Raw genomic sequence first — 20,280 nt, forward strand, 5'->3', positions numbered from 1 at the left:
AGAAAAACGTGTTATTTGGATTTGATGTTATGAGATCATGGTATCATAAATTTGTAATGAGTGGGGAAAGGTTACTTATCTCTTAGTTGACGAATGACGACAGATAATGAAAGTGAGAGAGTAGCATTTATATGTATGCTATAAAGGAAGACCATTTAATGAACTGGCCTGTTTTGTGTGTGCGCCCTTGAGGTAGGGGATTCACCTAGTTTGCACCCGGCACTAAATCGCCTACAAGTTTTGCTAGTTGCTTTACGTCGCGCCGACACAGATAGGTCTTATGACGACGATGGGACAGGAAAGGCCTAGGAATGGGAAGGAAGCGGCCGTGGCCTTAATTAAGGTACAGCCCCAGCATTTGCCTGGTGTGAAAATGGGAAACCACGGAAAACCATCTTCAGGGCTGCCGACAGTGGGGTTCGAACCCACTATCTCCCGAATACTGGATACTGGCCGCACTTCTGCAGCTATCGAGCTCGGTCCTACGAGTTTTAGCTCGCCGGCTCGCAGGCAGGGGGGGTTAATCCCAGCGAAACTCACAGATAAGGTCAGTGCAGACATTTACTTTTATTATTATTATTATTATTATTATTATTATTATTATTATTATTATTATTATTATTATTATTATTATTATTATTATTATTATTATTGCTCATTATTTGAGATCGGATTTCTTGGCGGAATTTTAGCGGATTTTAGTAGTATTTAGCGGATCTTGAAAATATAAGTTGGCAACACTGCCTATTATTGCTGTACGTATTGTGTAAACATTAGAAGAAAACTTCCTCTCAGAGGAGCATGAGAGCCGATTGGTATCGTCACTCGCTTCTGAACAAGACGGTCGTGATTCGATTCTCTGCCAATGGAAGAGGGATACTTGAGGTGAAAATTATTCCTCTCGAGGATCGGATTCTACAAAAAACTGGATCTCTCATGACTATGATCACGATGTCAATAGTATCGCACAACTACAAGATTGCCTGCTTATTTGCTTACTTTTTACTATCATCAGAGATATGTTTATGCAGGTGGTTTATGGAGATACAAGCTGATATGGAGAGAATGGGCATTAGTCATGAAGACATCCAAAACAGGAACCACTTTCAACAGTTAGTTTCATAATTCAGAGGCTTAAGAGAAAGAGAAAAGAAATCTTCAAAAGTGATTTTTTCAGAAGAAAGAAGGAAGCAGATAAGCTAACGAATAAAGCTACATTGGTAGACGATCAAAGCCAGGGGAGGGAAAACATGATCCAGGATACTGAAGTTGTTACTCCGTCGTCTATAGTGGCCAAAATCGAACAGAAGAAGAACATCGGAGATATGAGTAGGGACCGGATCTCTTTGCTCTAAAAGCGATTAAAATATGCATGCCACTTTGCACTGAAAATATAGAAAATATGCATTAAGTGCACTTAAGAATAACCCAACTTTATTCACTGGAGACTTCGGTTTTACGTGCGTAATAAGTAGTTTTAGTGTGTTCATTGCTTTTTTTTTTTGCTTTACGTCACACCGACGCAGATAGGTCTTATGGCGATGATGAGACAGAAAAGGGCCAGGAGTGGGAAGGAAGCGTCTGTGGCCTTAATTAAGGTACAGCCCCAGCATTTGCCTGGTGTGAAAATGGGAAACCACGGAAAACCATTTTCAGGGCTGCCGACAGTGGAGTTCGAACCTAATATCTCCCGAATACTGGATACTGGCCACACTTAAGCGACTGCAGCTATCGAGCAGTGCAGTCGTTTATGCATGTTGTTCCAAATGAAATTTCTTTCCATATTTTACTTCCTTCGAGCATACCTGACAATAGACGACAACGCCATCTGTTGAATAATCACTATTACTAGACACCTACTGGTTTAATAAATACTTTCTGCTGCTCTCCTCTTCAGGCATTTTGAGTAAAGGATATGCAGACCAAGAAAAAAGTAACACATTAACTGAAGAAACTCCTCGTAGAACTAACTCCGGGCTACAGTCTGTCAAAATGGTGAAAAGAATCTCCCATCCCATCCCATCCCATCCCATCCCATCCCATCCCATCCCTTTCTTGAAATAGCATGCTTGCGTTTTCTGTTGTGGCTGCCTGGCCGAGGCGGTAAATGCGTGTTCGGTTCGCCTGGAAGGACGTGGGTTCGAATCTCCGTCAGGAAATCATAAAATTTAAGAAACGAGATTTCCACTTCCGGAGGTGCATATGGCCCTGAGCAGTGTTGCCAACTTAGCGGATTTTCCGCTAAATTTGGCGGAATAAGAAGACTGTCGGCGGAGAAAAATATCATTTAGCGGACAGCGGAATTTTTGGCGGAATTCTAGATTTATTATAGCGGAATTTAGAGTTTTATCAATTTTACGTTTTTTAAACATTTGTACTCCAGTCTGTCTCCGAGCTACTCCGTACTTTTTATCAGCAGCTAGTAATCACATGAGAAAAACGTGTTATTTGGATTTGATGTTATGAGTACATGGTATCATAAATTTGTAATGAGTGGGGAAAGGGCACTTATCTCTTAGTTGACGAATGACGACAGATAATGAAACTGGGAGAGAGTAGCATTTATATTTATGCTATGAAGGAAGACCGTTTAATGAACTGGTCTGTTCCGTGTGTGGCCCTTCAGGTAGGGGATTCACCTAGTTTGCACCCGGCACTAAAACGCCTACAAGTTTTAGCTCGCCGGCTCGCAGGCTGGGGGTTATTCCCAGTGAAACTCACAGATCAGGTGAGTGCAGACATTTACTATTATTATTATTATTATTATTATTATTATTATTATTATTATTGCCCATTTTTATTGCTCATTATTTAAGATCGGATTTCTTGACGGAATTTTAGCGGATTTTTAAATAGTATTTAGCGGATCTTGAAAATATAAGTTGGCAACACTGGCCCTGAGGTTCACTCAGCCTATACCAAAAATGAGTACCAGGTTAATTCCTGGGGGCAAAGGCGGCCGGGCGTAGAGCTAACCACTCTACCCCATCAAGTGCCGAGGTTAAAAATGGTGGAAGCCTTTACCTTCCACTCCTCCAAGGGACTTCATGGCCTGTACGGAGGTGACTTTGCTTTGCTTTGCGTTTTCTGTTACTCAAAAAGTTTCCTACAAGGGATGTCCAACACGCAGGCGAAACCAATTTTGCTCGAGAATTGTTTATATTACACTTAATTTCAATGAGGCCACAGCACTAGTTGCAAATAGAGGATAGTGGTGACGTTCAGTAAATTCACAGAGGCTTGCAGACTGAACGCTGAAAGGCAAAACGGTCTATAATGATGTATGTTAATTTCAAATGTATATGCTGAAATATGCTGTTGTGTTTAAAATGGGTTACATCTCAAAACTCACAACTACAAGCTAGTAGCTAAATTAACATTCCAATGAGTCTCGTAAATCACGACTCCGGACCGCAGGAGGGATGATGTGCGTAGTGACTCACGCTGCCCTTCAACCCATGTTCGTTCACCCACTCTTAGAATGTATTGTTAACAGGAATTATCACCCTACCACAGACCAAATTCTAGAAGTATACCAGTGATCTTTACTTAGTTATTCTGCCTGGTGTCATCGAGCAGTGCACAACATGAAATTCATTACTTAAACTTAATTTAGTGTACAACGGTTATAGGTTTTATAAGCAGCGATAAAACGAGTCGGGGAAACAATATGGTTTTCTCACTGTTCTTTATATTATTTATTAATGACTTACCGAAAGTAATAAAATATTCAAAATGCTTACTCTTTGCTAACGACCTAAAGATTTACAAGCAAATCACCGGGTATGATGATGCTATGGAATTGCAAGCCGATCTGAACAACTGTTACAAATGGTGTGTTGCAAACATGCTTTTTTTTTTTTTTTCAATATTAAAAAGTGTTTAGTGATCACATTTTCTCGTAATAAGAATGTGACTGTGCATAACTACAGTATAAATGGTGAGATCTTGCAGAGGTGTAATTTAGTGAATGATCTGGGTGTTATGCTTGATTCAAAACTTTCATTGAACAGTCATATTCACAAAATTACAAATGATGGATTTAAACATTTAGGGTTTATTATCAGAAATACTCGGGAACTTAGCAATGAATATACTTTAAAAATCTTATTCAGTCATCATGTTAGAAGTAATATGCATGTGTAGTGTGGGCTCCTCAGTACATGTGTACAATTAACGAAATAGAAAAAATACAAAAGAAATTTTTGCGATAATTTTTTTTTTTTTTTTTTTTTTTTTTTTTTTTGCTATTTGCTTTACGTCGCACTGACATAGATAGGTCTTATGGCGACGAGGGGATAGGAAAGGCCTAGGAGTTGGAAGGAAGCGGCCGTGGCCTTAATTATGGTACTGCCCCGGCATTTGCCTGGTGTGAAAATGGGAAACCACGGAAAACCATCTTCAAGGCTGCCGACAGTGGGACTCGAACCCACGATCTCCCGATTACTGGATACTGGCCGCACTTAAGCGACTGCAGCTATCGAGCTCGGTATTTATATATTTTTTTAAATATAACCCATCATCATATCATCAAAGAGTTTCTTATAGAACTCTATTAAATGAATTTGGTTTAACGCAGCTCAGTACACGTAGAATAGTAGCTCAACAGATATTTCTTTACAAGACAGTTAATGGAATATTAGATAACCAAGAGTTTCTTAAAAGAATCAACTTCAATACCAAGAGGGTAACTCTTCGTTTGAGATAAACATTTTACTGCCCCTTCTCAAGCACCTCACATCATAAAAATTCACCTGTTGTAAAAATGTGTGAAGTATATAACAGAATATCTTCAGACAACAGACAAATAGATTTTGCTTTATCACTTTCTTTATTTTCAAAAATGTTAAAACAATATTTACATTATAATGAATCATTTATTGGACAAAATTAATTCAGCACTGAAATATGAGGTATGTAATGCCACTATTATTTTTCCAATGTATATGTCTTTGTGTATTTGCTATTCTTATGAATATTTTTCTTTTTTCTCTGCTTATTTGTTTTATCTTCTTTAACTTTAATATTTTATGCGTTTGTATGTTTTATTGAAAATGTGTTTACATTATTCTTAATGGCAATCTTGGTTTTTTAATTGTTATATATTATTTTGTACATATAGGTACCATTTATATATTGAATGTATTTTGTACCATCCACTGTAATTGGGGATATACCTTGTTATGGATGTATTAATAAATAATAATAAATTATAAAAGACTGACATTCATGCCGGTAAGGTGTAATATTGTAAGTTACAATAGCGTCTTATGTGAAACAACCCACCAGTGTGTATCTCATGTCCGTGGATTGCTCAACCTCCTGTCGCGTATACTCTGTGCGAGGTTACGCGACATGCCCACCTCTTGATGAAAGAGATGCCAATTACGAGAGGGCACGCAGTTCCGTCTGGAGGGAACAATGGACCTTTTCGCGACATGGACCCCGCAGACTCCGCGGGGAAGGGGGAAGGTCCACGGCTTGTGAGGGGCCCATGACTGTTTCTTAATTCAATAGCTGAAGAGTGACTTTGCATATTGATAAAGCTACATAACACAACACAGTATCATTTGTATTACAGAGGGTTATTCCAAATTTAGGCCGTCGGAGTGCATAGTTTCGTTAGTCAATTGGAGTATGGTAGTTATTTCTGAAAGAATGTGAGTTTCCCAACCTGTTCCAACAATAACCATTCCTTGCTGCCACTCACAACAATCAACAAGGCTTTTAAAGTAATTATTAGCCAGTCTTGAGAACCCAGTAGTCAGCGAAGATGCGATAACAAAGATATTCTCCTTATCTAAACTGTAAATACGTAAGTTTCGACCCTGTTTATAACTCTCGGCAGTCAGTGTAGGTAAGTAGGCTTACGATGGACGGTTGAGTTGTAAACAGTAGTAAATTATTTGGTCCTAAGAACGAGATTATTTCTTAATATTGTGACGATCAACGTGTTTTGGTTATGCATTTCTTATATGTGTGTGCGTATGCGTGCGCGTATGTTCGTACCATGTACGTGTATTATTTTAATTCCGTTGGATTTGAAAACGAAATTGTGTATATTATTATTATTATTATTATTATTATTATTATTATTATTATCGTCGCTACTGTTCATTGTAATTACGCTATGGTAATAGTACACAACCTTGTACTACGAAATCAATTTGTAACTTTCGTTATCAAGGAAACGGGGGGAACCATTTTCAAGTATCGCGGGAGTGGGGGGGGGGGGGGCGAGTTTCTTAGCACCGCTATTGCTTTTCGCACAATTCCCATTACATTTTCAAATATCTACTTGTCGCGTATCCATTCAAAGAAGAACTGGTACGGCGCGTGAGTTTTGAGACTGGTCCAGGTAAAGAAACCTACTCTTACTAATCCTCTTCGTGGAATTCGTGAATTTTGATACTGGCGAGTTCTGAGACGACAGGTTAGAATATGCAATAAATCCAATAAACCCACAAAATATGCATTTGCATAAGCGCATATGCATTTTCAAAAAATCCAGCTCCTATGTAGGACACAGGATGGCACTAGGGAAAGAAAAATGTCTAGATACTTTATTACACCATTAAAGGCTTCCAAAAATCGCATGCGAGGCAGAAAGCGAACGAAAACTCTCAGCTACAATTACAGACCCCAGATCTCCTCATTCAAAAACTCTGCCAGATGAAAGACAAGAATAGATGGCAGAAAATCAAAGTAGCACGTATTGTAAACACGGAAGAGGAACAGAGTACAAGGGTGTGGTTAATGCTCATAATGTCTCCCCCCATTCAGAAGACGCGGTCGATCACTCTTCGTTAATAGAGCCCACAACACACCAACATCACCTGCTGTCCGGTACATACAACGGATGTGGGCCATCTCAAAGTTCCCCAACCCCCCACTCCACGTACGCTCTCTCCCGCTACAAAGAGAAGATGTTATAAAGGTACGGCGGCTGGCGGTTGTGCGACCAGTCAACAATGTGGTGAAGTGTCTAGTAGTGCACAGGAAGTGTTGTGAATACAAGAACTACATCATGAGTAGCACGAGTTTTAGAGTGTGGGTGAGTACAGCATGTAATACTCTAAAGCAGTGACACAGTGGAAAAGTCCTCACATTACTAATTTACGAAACCGGAACACGGATTACTGGAAAAATAGGGCGCAGTAGTGATGTTACAGTTTACAGTTTTGACATGCCACTTTGTCGAGCAGCTCGTCTTCTTTCTCTCAGTTCTTCCCAGCCCAAACTCGGGAACATTTTTGTAACGCTACTCTTTTGTCGGAAATCATTCAGAACAAATCGAGCTGCTTTTCTTTGGATTTTTTCCAGTTCTTGAATCAAGTAATCCTGGTGAGGGTCCCATACACTGGAACCATACTCTAGTTGGGGGTCTTACCAGAGACGTACATGCCCTCTCCTTTACATCCTTACTACAACCCCTAAACACACTCAAAACCATGTGCAGAGATCTGTACCCTTTATTTACAATCCCTCCTTACCTAAAGTCTAAATACTGAAATTTCTAGCCTGTTCATAACTCTCGGCATTCAGTGTAGCTACGCAGGCCTACAACGGACTGTTGAATAGTAAATTATTTGGTCCTAGGTACGAGAGTATTTCTTAATATTGTGACGGACAGCGTGGTTACTACTGGAATATACATTTCTTGTGTGTGTGTGTGTGTGTGTGTGTGTGTGTGTGTGTGTGTGTGTGTGTGTGTGTGTGTGTGTGTGTGTGTGTGTGTGCGTTCGTACCAAATACGTGCAATATTTTATTCCTTCGAATTTGAGAACTAAATTGTGTAACTTATTATTATTATTATTATTATCATCGTTGCTGTTCATTGATATAATATAGGAACAACCTTGCACTACGAAATAAACTTGTAATTTTCCTTATCTGGAAACGAGGAGTCCATTTTCAATTACTGCAGGGGGATTCCCCGAGCTTCTTGGAGCCGCTACTGCCTCCCGGCCAATATTCTGATTTTTTTTTTCGACCAACGGGACTCGAACCGGCTAACCACGGTGTCAGACAATATAGACTCATGGCCACCAGGCGTGCTCCCGCAGGAGTTTTTTTTTTCCGTGCCGTAAAAGGTGATGGTGGTGGTGATTATTGTTTTAATAGGAAGTACAATTAGACAACCATCCTCTATATAACAGTAATCAGAGGGGAAAAAATGTAAGGGATCCGACACTTCGAAAATTGAAGGTATCGGCCAAAGGAAGACAAGGGCCACGAAAGGCATGAAAATGAAGGAGACCCTAGGCCTCGAGTGCTCTAATACCGTCGGGTTCGGAAATGAACAAGAGTTGACCAAAGGAGGTCCGATACGATAGATGAAAGTGAGGAGCATGGCACAAGTAAGTGGAAGCAATGCCAGGGCTCAGCTGAGGGCCCCGTGGTTGCCAACCCATGCTAGCGCCGTGCCGTAAAATAACGACACGATGCTGACGTATTTCAGCACCTCCAAATACCACCGGACTGATACCAGAATCGAACCCGCGAAGTTGGGCTCTGAAGGCCAGCGCTCTACCGTCTGAGCTACCCGGCCTGACCCTGCAAAACATGTCGTGGTGATTATTGTTTTAAGAGGAAGTAGAACTGAGCAACCATCCTCTATATAACACCAATCAGATGGAAAAATATGGAATAGGTCCGACACTTCGAAAATACAGGCCAAACAAAAACAAGTGCCACGAAGGGCGTGAAACTGGCATCCTCCCTATATCTCACAAACCTAATACCGCTGGGTTTTGAAGAGAACGAGAGTAGAAAAAAAAGGGTTTAGGATGAAAGTGAGGAACCCTGCGCAAGCAAGTGGAAGTAATCCCACATCCATTTAGGGAACCCCGTGGTCGCCAATCCACGCAGCCAAGATGTTTTTACATAAGTGTCTTATGGATGGGAGTCATCTGAAAATTTGCGTCACGAATTTATCTATACAAAATGTGTGACGCTATGTTACCTAGCAACAGTGCAGGCAGTGATGTGAAGTACTGATGGGTGGCCATGACTGAAAGACACAATATTATCAAAAAGAGGCATTAGAGTGCATATGGCTGATATGATCTTGCAGGCTGTGGTGTGACGTATTGATGGATGGCCATGACAGACGTATAGATGGCTTTTTCTTTTAATCAAAGAAGCCCATCTCATCATACCCTAGACAGTGTCTCGAAAACGATTCGTTAGATGGAAATACATTATTCGTTATAAATTTGAATTGCATTTATTGAAAGACATGTTTTCCCGAAGGGAAATTTGACACGACTTTTTTTTAAAAAAATTGATAAACACCTACTGGATTTTGAATCGTGCTCGCCGTCATGAGAAGCCAGTGCCAATAGCACTCGATTATCACGCCTCTGAACTATCACTCTGGTGGTGATGATTATTGTTTTAAGAGGAAGTATAACTGAGGAACCTCCTCTATTAACACTAAAAAGAGGGGAAAAATGAAAATTAGAATGGATCCGACACTTCGAAAAGAAAGAAAGAAATATAAGGGCCATGAAGGAAGTGAAAATAAAATCCTCCCTAGGTCTTGCAAACCTAACACCGTTGGGATCAGAAAAGAACAAGGGTTGACAAAGGGAGGTCAGAGAGGATAGATGATTAAAAAAAAAAGACGAGCCTGGCAAAATAAAGTGGAAACAAGTCAGCTCTCAGCTAAGGGCCTCGTGGTCACCAGCCTACGCTCCTAAGTTTTTTAATATTTATTTTACGTCGCACCGACACAGATATATCTTATGGCGACGATGGGACTGGAAAGGCCTAGGAATGGGAAGGAAGCGTCCGTGGCCTTAGTTAAGGTACAGCCCCAGCATTTGCCTGGTGTGAAAATGAGAAACCACGGAAAAACATCTTCAGCGCTGCCGACAGTGGGGTTCGAACCCACTATCTCCCGAATACTGGATACTGGCCGCACTTAAGCGACTGCAGCTATCGAGCTCGGTACGCTCCTAAGTTAGGAGCTCCTCGGGCCCATTTTGTCGCTTCTAACGACAAGGCGCGTACACAGTGGATATTCTATTGCCTTCGCCTACAGCGGGGGCCTCCCCAAGAGCAGTCAACCTGGAAGCAAGAGATGGCGACCAGGGGGTACAGCTCACTTTTCTCCACTTACGTGAGCCAGACTCTTCACTCACCTTTCCTTTTCAATCTGCCTCGATTAATCTTGTTCTACCTCGACCCCAACAGTATTAAGTTTGCTAAGCCTAGAGAATCTGTTATTTTTACACTTTTCATTGGCTTGTTCCTTGCTTCAGTCAATACCTTCCTTTTTTGACGGATCAGAATTTTAGCTTAAAATTCCGAATAGTGCGAATACAGAACGATAATCGACACCAATCACCAGCAACACTAAATTCAAAATTAGATATGGACATTTTCAATAGGTTTGCATTCATCCAAATCCAAGCACTGTGCACTTACAACGTTTCAGAAGCTGGTTGAAAGTCAGCCAACCTAAGCTGATCAGATCGTTTTTATTTTCTATTCGTTTTACATCGCACCGACACACAGAGGTCTTTCGGCGGCCATGGGATAAGACAAAGCTAGCATTTGGGAAGGGAGCGACCGTGGTCTTAATCAAGGTACAGCCCCAACAATTGTCTGGTGTGAACATGGGAAACCACGGAAAACCGTCTTCAGGGCTGCCAAAAGTGAGGTTCGCACTCACTATGTTCTGAACGCAAGCTCTGGCTACGTGGTTTGAGTCAGTCGGTCAGGCTGCATTTATAACAGGCTTCTGTGAGTAATGTTTTTACTTCATACCATTCTATAATTGTGCAAAAATACAGTTAAGTGGCCTACAATGACGAAACTACGCCAGCGGAACACACATAAGATTCTTGCCAGATGCTACAATGGGCAACAGTTGTACCGCAGATGTTCACACAATCAAAACTCAGCGGATAATGATTGCTGTTCTGAGGCCAAACATCGAGGTCATCGACTGCAAACCTACAGTAATAGAAGCAGTCTGGTAGTCTATTCTCAACACAACAAGAAACATTCTGACATATTGTTAGCTTCCGGTATGTTAAGGACTCAAGCGTTGTACTTCCTCTTAAAACAATAATCACTTACACCACCACCACTTTCTTTGCTCTGACGTCGGCTGAAACGGAACGTCGAAAGGCAGTGTAAATGGTGTCAATGACATCCCAAACGGCTCCCGTTTTCCCCATTCGGCTCGAATGAAAATAACCTACAACCTGTTCTCCAGTCACTGACCGGGTCAGGGATGTAATGAATGAAACATATATAGGCTGTTATTACAATGGGGTCGCCACTCCCAAGGTGATTTATTAACGAGTGATAAATGCTATGAAATGATAATGGAGAGTGTTGCTGGAATGAAAGATGACAGGGAAAACCGGAGTACCCGGAGAAAAACCTGTCCCGCCTCCGCTTTGTCCAGCACAAATCTCACATGGAGTGACCGGGATTTGAACCACGGTATCCAGCGGTGAGAGGCCGACACGCTGCCGTCTGAGCCACGGAGGCTCATTCGGCTCGAATATGATTTATATTTTTACCATTAGTTTTACGTCACGCCGACACAGATAGGTCCTATGGCAACGATGAGATAGGAATAAATAAATAATATATTATCATACTTTATCATATTTTATATACCTAAAATTCGAAGCTCAGATCCCTAGGATGTTTTCAACATCAAGTTGCTTGCCTCACGGGCTAGAAATGTGGATTTTTGTTGAGAGCGGGTACACGAGAGTCCCAGGACGAAAACGATGCCCTTTTACCCACCTGTTTCCAATAATACCCGATGAGCCGGAAAATCTCCATTGTACTGGACTGGCGGGGGACAAAACCATCTGTCATGGAGGCGGTATTTTACCCTTGTCAGAGATGAACCCCTTCTTCCCAAGACTATTATTAATGAAATATGGTCGGAGGAATTTGGAAAAACAGGAGGTTGGGGGAACCACGCTTTGTGAGAATCATGAATTTCTAGTGTTTAATTTGTTAAATTTGGAAAAGGCCGGCCACCAAGAGATCGGAAGGTAACCATTTCGAAACGAGTGTTCGGCTTCTTGGTCCTTACGACCTGTTTTAAGAATTGGATGCGTGGGTCGGTATACTAACTGAGGAGGCAACTCCCTGGTTACCTGTATGTGGCCGGATATGTCCGAAGAGATAGATGGTGTGTACCGATACAGGTGCGCCTTATCGCGCTCCTCTGTCGGTCTGTAATGTGTGTGTGTAATTTGTGTATATTTATCAATATGTGTAGGTTTTTATCAGTATAAGTAGTTTTTTTATTATTTTGTTTTATTTATATGTGTGTTAGTGTACAGTAATGTGTGGCCAGGAAATCAGTCCATTTGAGCGTTGGCTGGCACAGTAATTAACTGTGTTCGGTATGGGTAGTCCTGGGTGGTTGCCATCCAGGTACTAACCACGCCCTTGTGTTGCTTTTGATTCTGCAGCGGGACTGTGCCGTAGGTGTGGCGTAGTGACTGTCACATATTAGTAATGTGGGTGTGCGGAAGTTAAATTTTGAATGAATACAGCATCGTTAGAGCCTCCGTGACTCAGACGGTAGCGCGTCGGCCTCTCACCGCTGGATGCTGTGCTGGGCAAAGCGGAGGCGGGACAGGTTTTTCTCCGGGTACTCCGGTTTTCCCTGTCATCCTTCATTCATTCCAGCAACGCTCTCCATTATCATTTCATAGCATTTATCAGTCATTAATAAATCACCTTGGGAGTGGCGACCCCATTTTAATAATAGCCTATAACGTATATGGTTCATTCATTTCATCCCTGACCCGGTCAAAGACTGGAAAACAGGTTGTAGGTTTTCAATTTCACAGCATCGTTAATGGGCAGCGTTTTAAGTGTTTGTGCACCCGCCTCGGTTTCTGGTGTTTCGAGGTTTGAGGTTGGATCTGGCGTTAGGTTTAGAAGGCGCCGTTTTGTGGTTTCGAAGTGAGAGGGGTGGGGGATAACTGGGAGTCTTGGTGAGGAGTTTCTTGGCTACAGGGTCTCGGCTATTCGATCCACCGAGGTGGCAGTGTAGTGCGCGGGGAGGTTTGTCTGATTAGGATAATTTTTGTTGAAGGGAGGGTATTGGGGATCGGGAGTAAGAGGGCATGACATCGCGGGAGAGGAGCGTCCACAGCAGACGTGCCGATCACGCCACATGTTTCGGATCCCGACACATCGACCGAACACCCCTGCTTTCTCTAAACAAAAATACAAATGGCGCCGTGTTTTGAACAAGTTTCCACTGCCTTTGCCTCGCGTTTCGTCTAGTTCACAGCAAAGCCCCTTACACTCGGTAACGACACCGAAGGCAGACAGAATTTTCCTCATAATAGGTGAAAATGAAAACCTGACATGAGAGCAGCGGACAGGCCGGTATTATACCGTGGCGGTACTGTACTTACCGCTCGGAAATGTTATCATATGAACAACAGCAATGGAATACATATGAAAACTTACAACCTGTTTTCCAGTCATTGACCGGGTCAGGGATGTAATGAATGAATCATGTATAGGCTGTTAGTACGATGGGGTTGCCACTCCCAAGGTAATTTATTAATGACTGATAGATGCTATGAAATGAGAATGAAGAGTGTTGCTGGAATGAAGGATGACAGGGAAAACCGGAGTACCCGGAGAAAAACCTGTCCCGCCTCCGCTTTGCCCAGCACAGTATCAATCAATCAATCAATTAATCAATCAATCAATCAATCACTACTGATCTGCATTAAGGGCAGTCGCCCAGGTGGCAGATTCCCTATCTGTTGTTTTCCTAGCCTTTTCTTAAATGATTGCAAACAAATTGGAAATTTATTGAACATCTCCCTTGGTAAGTTATTCCAATCCATAACTCCCCTTCCTATAGATGAATATTTGCCCCAATTTGTCCTCTTGAATTCCAACTTTATCTTCATATTGTGATCCTTCCTTCTTTTAAAGACACCACTCAAACGTATTCCTCTACTAATGCCATTCCACGACATCTCTCTACTGACAGCTCGGAACATACTACTTAGTCGAGTAGCTCGTCTCCATTCTCCTAAGTCTTCCCAGCCCAACATTTTTGTAACGCTACTCTTTTGTCGAAAATCACCCAGAACAAATCGAGCTGCTTTTCTTTGGATTTTTCCCAGTTCTTGAATCAATCAATCCCGGTGAGGGTCCCATACACTGGAACCATACTCTAGTTGGGGTCTTACCAGAGACGTAAATGCCCTGTCCTTTAAATCCTTACTACAACCCCTAAACACCCTCATAACCATGTGCAGATCTCTACCCTTTATTTACAATCATATTTATATGATTACCCCAATGAAGATCTTTCCTTATATTAACACCTAAGTACTTACAATGATCCCCAAAAGGAACTTTCACCCCATCAACGTAGTAATTAAAACTGAGAGGACTTTTCCTATTTGTGAAACTCACAACCTGACTTTTAACCCCGTTTACCATCATACCATTGCCTGCTGTCCATCTCACAACATTATCGAGGTCATTTTGCAGTTGCTCACAATCTAGTAAGTTGCTTATTACTCTATACAGAATAACATCATCTGAAAAAAGCCTTACCTCCGATTTCACTTCTTTACTCATATCATTTATATATATAAGAAAACATAAAGGTCCTATAATACTGCCTTGAGGAATTCCCTTCTTAATTATTACCGGGTCAGATAAAGTTAAGGCTACTCTCTAAGATCTATTTTCTAGAAATATAGCAACCCATTCAGTCACTCTTTTGTCTACTCAAATTGCACTCATTTTTGCCAGTAGTCTCCCATGATCCACCCTATCAAATGCTTTAAACAGGTCAATCGCGATACAGTCCATTTGACCTCCTGAATCCTAGATATCTGCTATATCTTTCTGTAATCCTACAAGTTGAGCTTCAGCGGAATAACCTTAATTAAGGCCACGGCCGCTTCCTTCCCACTCCTATCGTCACCATAAGACCTATCTGTGTCGGTGCGAGGTAAAGTAAAATCACCTTCCTATTTCTATAGATGCACACGAAGATAATTCCTCCTGCTGTTAAACGCTTCGACCGTAAGTAGCGAGAGTTATCCGCCATGGTACGCAAAAAACATCCAAGTCATGGCTGGCGAACATGTTACTTCTACTCAGCAGCGAAAGAAAAAGAAGAAAAAAGATCGTACGCGGTAGTTATGGACACGAATAAACATCACTCACTCCACAAGTAGGATGGTGACGCTATAAGAAGAAAGTTGATCTAGATAAAAATGGATCCTTCGCTCTCTCATAACTTATAGCGAGTAAGAATTTGGCACGATGGAACAGCTCTGTTCTAACCGTTGCCTACGTTATAATACAAGGCCTGGAAATAGAGCCCGTAAAACGCTATGGAAGTGGTTACACTGAAGTTCAATGCCGGGCCGCTAGGATCGCTTTCTTGCCCCCTGTCTACCAGGTTCGTGCCTTTAAACGTGTTCGTTAACTGAGTTGGTTGTGAATGTATTATGTATTCGTCTGATGTTAAACATTCGCAGTTCCAGTCATGGTTTATTCACGAGAAATTAAAGGTAGTGGAATTTCGTTTCACAAGTTTCCAGTGAATGTTCGAGTCATTATACAGAGGAAGTACGCATGATATACGAATTCAAGCTGATCGAAGTAGGCCTCTGTTCCTAAGTTTTGATCCGAGTTACGTCATAAGAATCGGGCGATCCCAAAATTTGTCACTGGACTTTTTTATAAACAATGCTACCGTGACCGGCGATCATTTGAGAGGCATCTTCAAACTCAGAAATCTTAAATTAGGAAACCAACGAGGAAAATAATTTGCCCAACAAATTTGGCGAAAATGAATGTAGCAAGAGCTAAAAATATTGTATTTTCCCCGGAAACAATCTCTGGTTTGAAAAGTATGGAGGTGGTTTGTCCCGAGAGCATTAAATACAGTTTAAAATAAACCATTTGTTTTATGGAGCATTTTATGAAATTGTTCGATGCGCATGACGTCTGCAACACCTCACATGGAACATATTCCAGGAAAGAGAACAAACGAGCATCTTTTAACCGGGCGAGTTGGTCGTACGGTTAGAGGCGCGCGGCTGTGAACTTGCATCCGAGAGATAGTGGGTCCCACTGTCGGCAGCCCTGAAGATGGTTTTCCGTGGTTTCCCATTTCGACGCCAGGCAAATGCTGGGGCTGTACCTTAATTAAGGCCACGGCCGCTTCCTTCCAACTCCTAGGCCTTTCCTATCCCATCGTTGCCATAATACCTATCTGTGTCGGTGCGACGTAAAGCCACCAGAAAAAAAAAAAAGCATGTTTTAGTACCGGTACTGAAGATGAACGCCTCAGTTGGTTAATTAATGATTACCTGTCATATATTAAGAAACTTCAAATGCATTCAGAGAAAGTACAAAAGATTCATGAGAGAAATGTATCAGGCATAGATCTTGACTACCCAATCCACTGTGGCCTGCGTAAAATACCTCATAAGTATACATTTGCATTATACATTGACGAGGAACCTAACGAGCTATGACATCGAGCTCTTCTTCAGCTACCTAAGACGCCAAGCGCAATAAAATGACATTATGGTTCGTGTGGCAAAAGAAAAAATCAGACTGTAAAGGCTGTTTAGAACATATCTCTTCTCAAAGTCCAACAATGTGTCTTATTCGTTTTCAAGATCGAGGAGCCCTCAGATACCGAAAATCATCGTCTGTGGCACTTCTGCACTGAATAACGGAATTTGTCACCTCCGCTACGCAGTACTTGCCCCGAAGAGAGTTACTTAAAGGTGTACGTAGATTTTTTCGAAAGACATGTTCAACAGTGAAATTAAGTGTGGAAAGTGTAAAGGCGACAAACCACCTCTTTTTCTACTATGAAAATTTTTGAGACCTCTGTTAGACAACATTGCTTTGAGCCACTCAAGTAAAAGAGAGAAAGTTTTGAAACTTGATAAGAAGCCCCTCAAAAGGAAAGTTTTGAAACTTCAGTGACATACATTGCAGCACCGCTCTATAAATAAAGTACTGTCAATACTCGCAAAAACATTCAGTTCTTTTTATTTAGGATATAATTTACTTATTGACATACGGCCATGCGAATACAAGGGGGCAAGAACGCGATCCTAGCGGCTGAACGGTGAACTAGGAAGTAACCCGTTTCCACGTGTGCTTTTCAAGGCCGTGTATTATAGCGTAGGCAACGGTTCTAACGCTTAGCACCGTAAACTGCTGTCCGGAAGGCCTTCGATTAGAATATCAGCTCCCATGAGCTGGGATTCGCTCAGCCTCAGTGACAAATTTACCAGCTATATCAAGCAATTGCTTGCGGCATCCGACTTCTTGGCTGAATGGTCAGCGTTGAGGGCTTCGGTTCAGAGGGCTCCCGGGTTCGATTCCCGGCCGAGTAGGGGATTTTAATCGTGTCTGATTAATTCTTTTCGCTAGGGAATTCGTCTTTGTTTCAACACTTTCCTCTTCACATTCAGACAACACACTACGCTACCAACGACCACAGAAACACGCAATAGTGCTTACATCCCTCCATACAGGTTTGGCGCCAGAAAGGGCACCTGGCCGTAAAAAAGGGCCAAATCAACACGTGCGACACAGTTCGCACCCGCGATTCTACAGGTGTGGCATAAGCAGTGGAAGAAGAAGGGATCAAGTAACTGCGGCATCTGAGAATGAGAATGTTCTGGGCGATTTCCGAAAAAAGAGGAGCGTTACAAAAATGTTGCAAGGTTTGGGCTGGGGAGACTTGGGAGAAAGGAGACGAGCTGCTCGTTTAAGTGGTATGTTCCTAGCTGACAGTGGAGAGATGGCGTGGGAGGACATCAGTAGACGAATAAGTTTGAGTGGTGTCTTTAAAAGTAGGAAAGATCACAATATGAAGATAAAGGTGGAATTCAAGAGGACAAATTGGGGTAAATATTCGTTTATAGGAAGGGGTGTTAGGGATTGGAATAACTTACCAAGGGAGATGTTCAATAAATTTCCTTATTTCTTTGCAATCATTTAAGAAAAGGCTAGGAAAACAACAGATAGGGAATCTGCCACCTGGGCGACTGCCCTTAATGCAGATCAGTAGTGATTGATTGATTGATTGATTGATTGATTGATTGATTGATTGATTGATTGATTGATTGATTGATTGATTGAGAGTGGGACATGTTTCATCACCATCATCAATATAATCAGTGGTCACAAAACGTCATAAATTAATGACATATTGTAGATGCCTACAACTAGACACAGAATGAAGGTGTTCTAAGAACACCGTCTTTACTATCATTCACAACAAAGATCACGAGAAGGAAGGAATTCAAATCTGTTTAGTATTACGTCAATATTCATTTACAGTAGATTGTTTTCTTTTTCATGCAATGGTCTATTTCAGACACTGTGGCAATGGAATATGAATCTTACCTCACTACGCTTTCAAAATTAGGGGTTACGATCTATGTAGCCACTGTTAATATTTGTAGATGAAGTTTGCTATCTGTTAAGCGAGTTCTCTTTGGGATTTTCGTGTTCCCGCTACATGGAAACGCACCGCATTGCAGACATTATTTATCACTTAGAACAAGACTATCTACAATATGTTACAAATAATCCTCCTTGGCCATTACAATCAAATGACGTAGGGTTCAGTTTTAGGCCGTGAGGAGCACACCAACCAGTAACACCCTGTTAAGTCTCCGTTTAGTGAGTCGTTATTTTCGTACTGTGAACTCTGTGTGGAGTTCAAGGACGTCAGGGTTCATATGGTACTTGCAGTGTCTTAAATTCGATGAAATGTCATTCACTAAGAGTGCGAAAGAAGGGATCCAAGTACAGAGCCTTGAGAGGAGGTTGTGGTGATTGTTTCTCGAAGAAGTACAACATGGCAGTCATCATCTCTGTATACTAAGAGTAAGAAATGAAATTTCAGACCCCTTCGAAAAATGAAGATATCGGTAAAAGAAGGGAAAGGGGAAAAAAGGGCGAGAAATTAAACATTCCCTAGGTCTCGCAAACCTAGAAGAGTGAGATCAAGAATCGACCGAGGGACGTTATACATGAAAGAGGAAAACGAGGAGGTAAACACAAGTCGAAATAACGCTAGACCCGTTAGGGACCTCATGGTCACCAATTCACTGTTCCAAGTTCAGCAGCACCAGAGCTAAAAGCCGAACGTTATCAGTATGCATTCACTCTATTTAGAGCCCTTGTTTGTTCTGCGTCTGGCGGCCGATAGGTGGGCCATTATACGCTTCTTGGCACCAGTTCCACCCTAAATCCCAGTGATTGATGTACTGTTTAGATTGAGCTCAAAATTCCTTTTCATTGACAGCGGTGGTACAAGAATCCCCTTTAAAAAAGAGCAGTATAATGTTCACATTCTGCTTTGTGGTTTCTTTTCTCGTAACAACCGAGTCGCGGAGAGCCGCGTGGAGAAAAATTCTTGGCACTAGTCTGCTTCTCCTTGGCAACGAGACTGGTGAAATATTTTAAGACATAAGTGGTTTTTCATAAGGACCATGAGAAGCATTGCAACCTCAATAAAGAGTGCTGAAAGGAGTAGCTATGTCTGTTGAGTTGGGGAGTCTTTGGTGTGTTTTTAATTGAATATTAAGGCGATACGTCTCAAGGCTTTAGTATAACGGCTATCTTTATTAAGTTCTTCCCTTCAAACCTCCCACTGTGGATGGTGGTGGTGATGACGGTGCTACTCGGCAACAAACCTCTCGTAACACCATGCGAAGATGCGATGATGATGCTTGTTGTTTAAAGGGGCCTAACATCTAGGTCATCGGCCCCTGATGGTATGAGATGAGACGAAGTGCAACGACAATTAAAATTCCAAAATTCATCCAACTAACCAGAATTCAAAACATGATGATGAATGAATGAATGATAATGAATTTAAAATAATCAGCGGATCCAACTCACAATAGTGAAAGTTAAAATAATTCCTAAATCCATCCACTGACTAGAATTCAAAAAGACGATGATGAATAATGGTTTTGAACTTAAAACAATCAGTGGATCCGACCCGCAATGCCCCACCTTCCCAGAAACTATCTTAAAGCAATAGTATAAACTGAACTAGGGACTACTTCCAAAGCAAAATCGTAAATCGATTATGCCTGTTGTCTACAAGGGCCAAAATCCAGGTGACCCGTCCCTCATAATGGTACTACATGCATGTGAAGTAGAACCATGGTGTTCCTCATGTAGCGGTACTAATCACAAGCAACGCTCAGACCTGTAGTGTTTCTCATATAATGGTACAAACTA

At 41.7% G+C, this 20,280-nt stretch overlaps 2 protein-coding genes across 2 annotated transcripts in view; one reads left to right on the top strand and one right to left on the bottom strand.

Moving 5' to 3' along the window:
* The window catches only part of LOC136885056 (neurobeachin-like protein 1), a 398,107-nt gene that overhangs the window by 170,637 nt on the left and 207,190 nt on the right, over positions 1 to 20,280 (bottom strand). The gene's annotated exons all lie outside the window — the stretch shown is intronic.
* LOC136884847 (uncharacterized) overlaps positions 7,004 to 20,280 on the top strand; it is a 52,943-nt gene continuing 39,666 nt past the window's right edge. The window contains exon 1 of the mRNA XM_067157134.2: positions 7,004 to 7,054. Coding sequence (XP_067013235.2) covers positions 7,028 to 7,054 — 27 coding nt within the window. The 5' untranslated portion in view covers positions 7,004 to 7,027. The remainder of the gene's footprint in view (positions 7,055 to 20,280) is intronic.

Source organism: Anabrus simplex, chromosome 13 (assembly GCF_040414725.1).
Source record: "Anabrus simplex isolate iqAnaSimp1 chromosome 13, ASM4041472v1, whole genome shotgun sequence".
Classification (NCBI taxonomy): domain Eukaryota; kingdom Metazoa; phylum Arthropoda; class Insecta; order Orthoptera; family Tettigoniidae; genus Anabrus; species Anabrus simplex.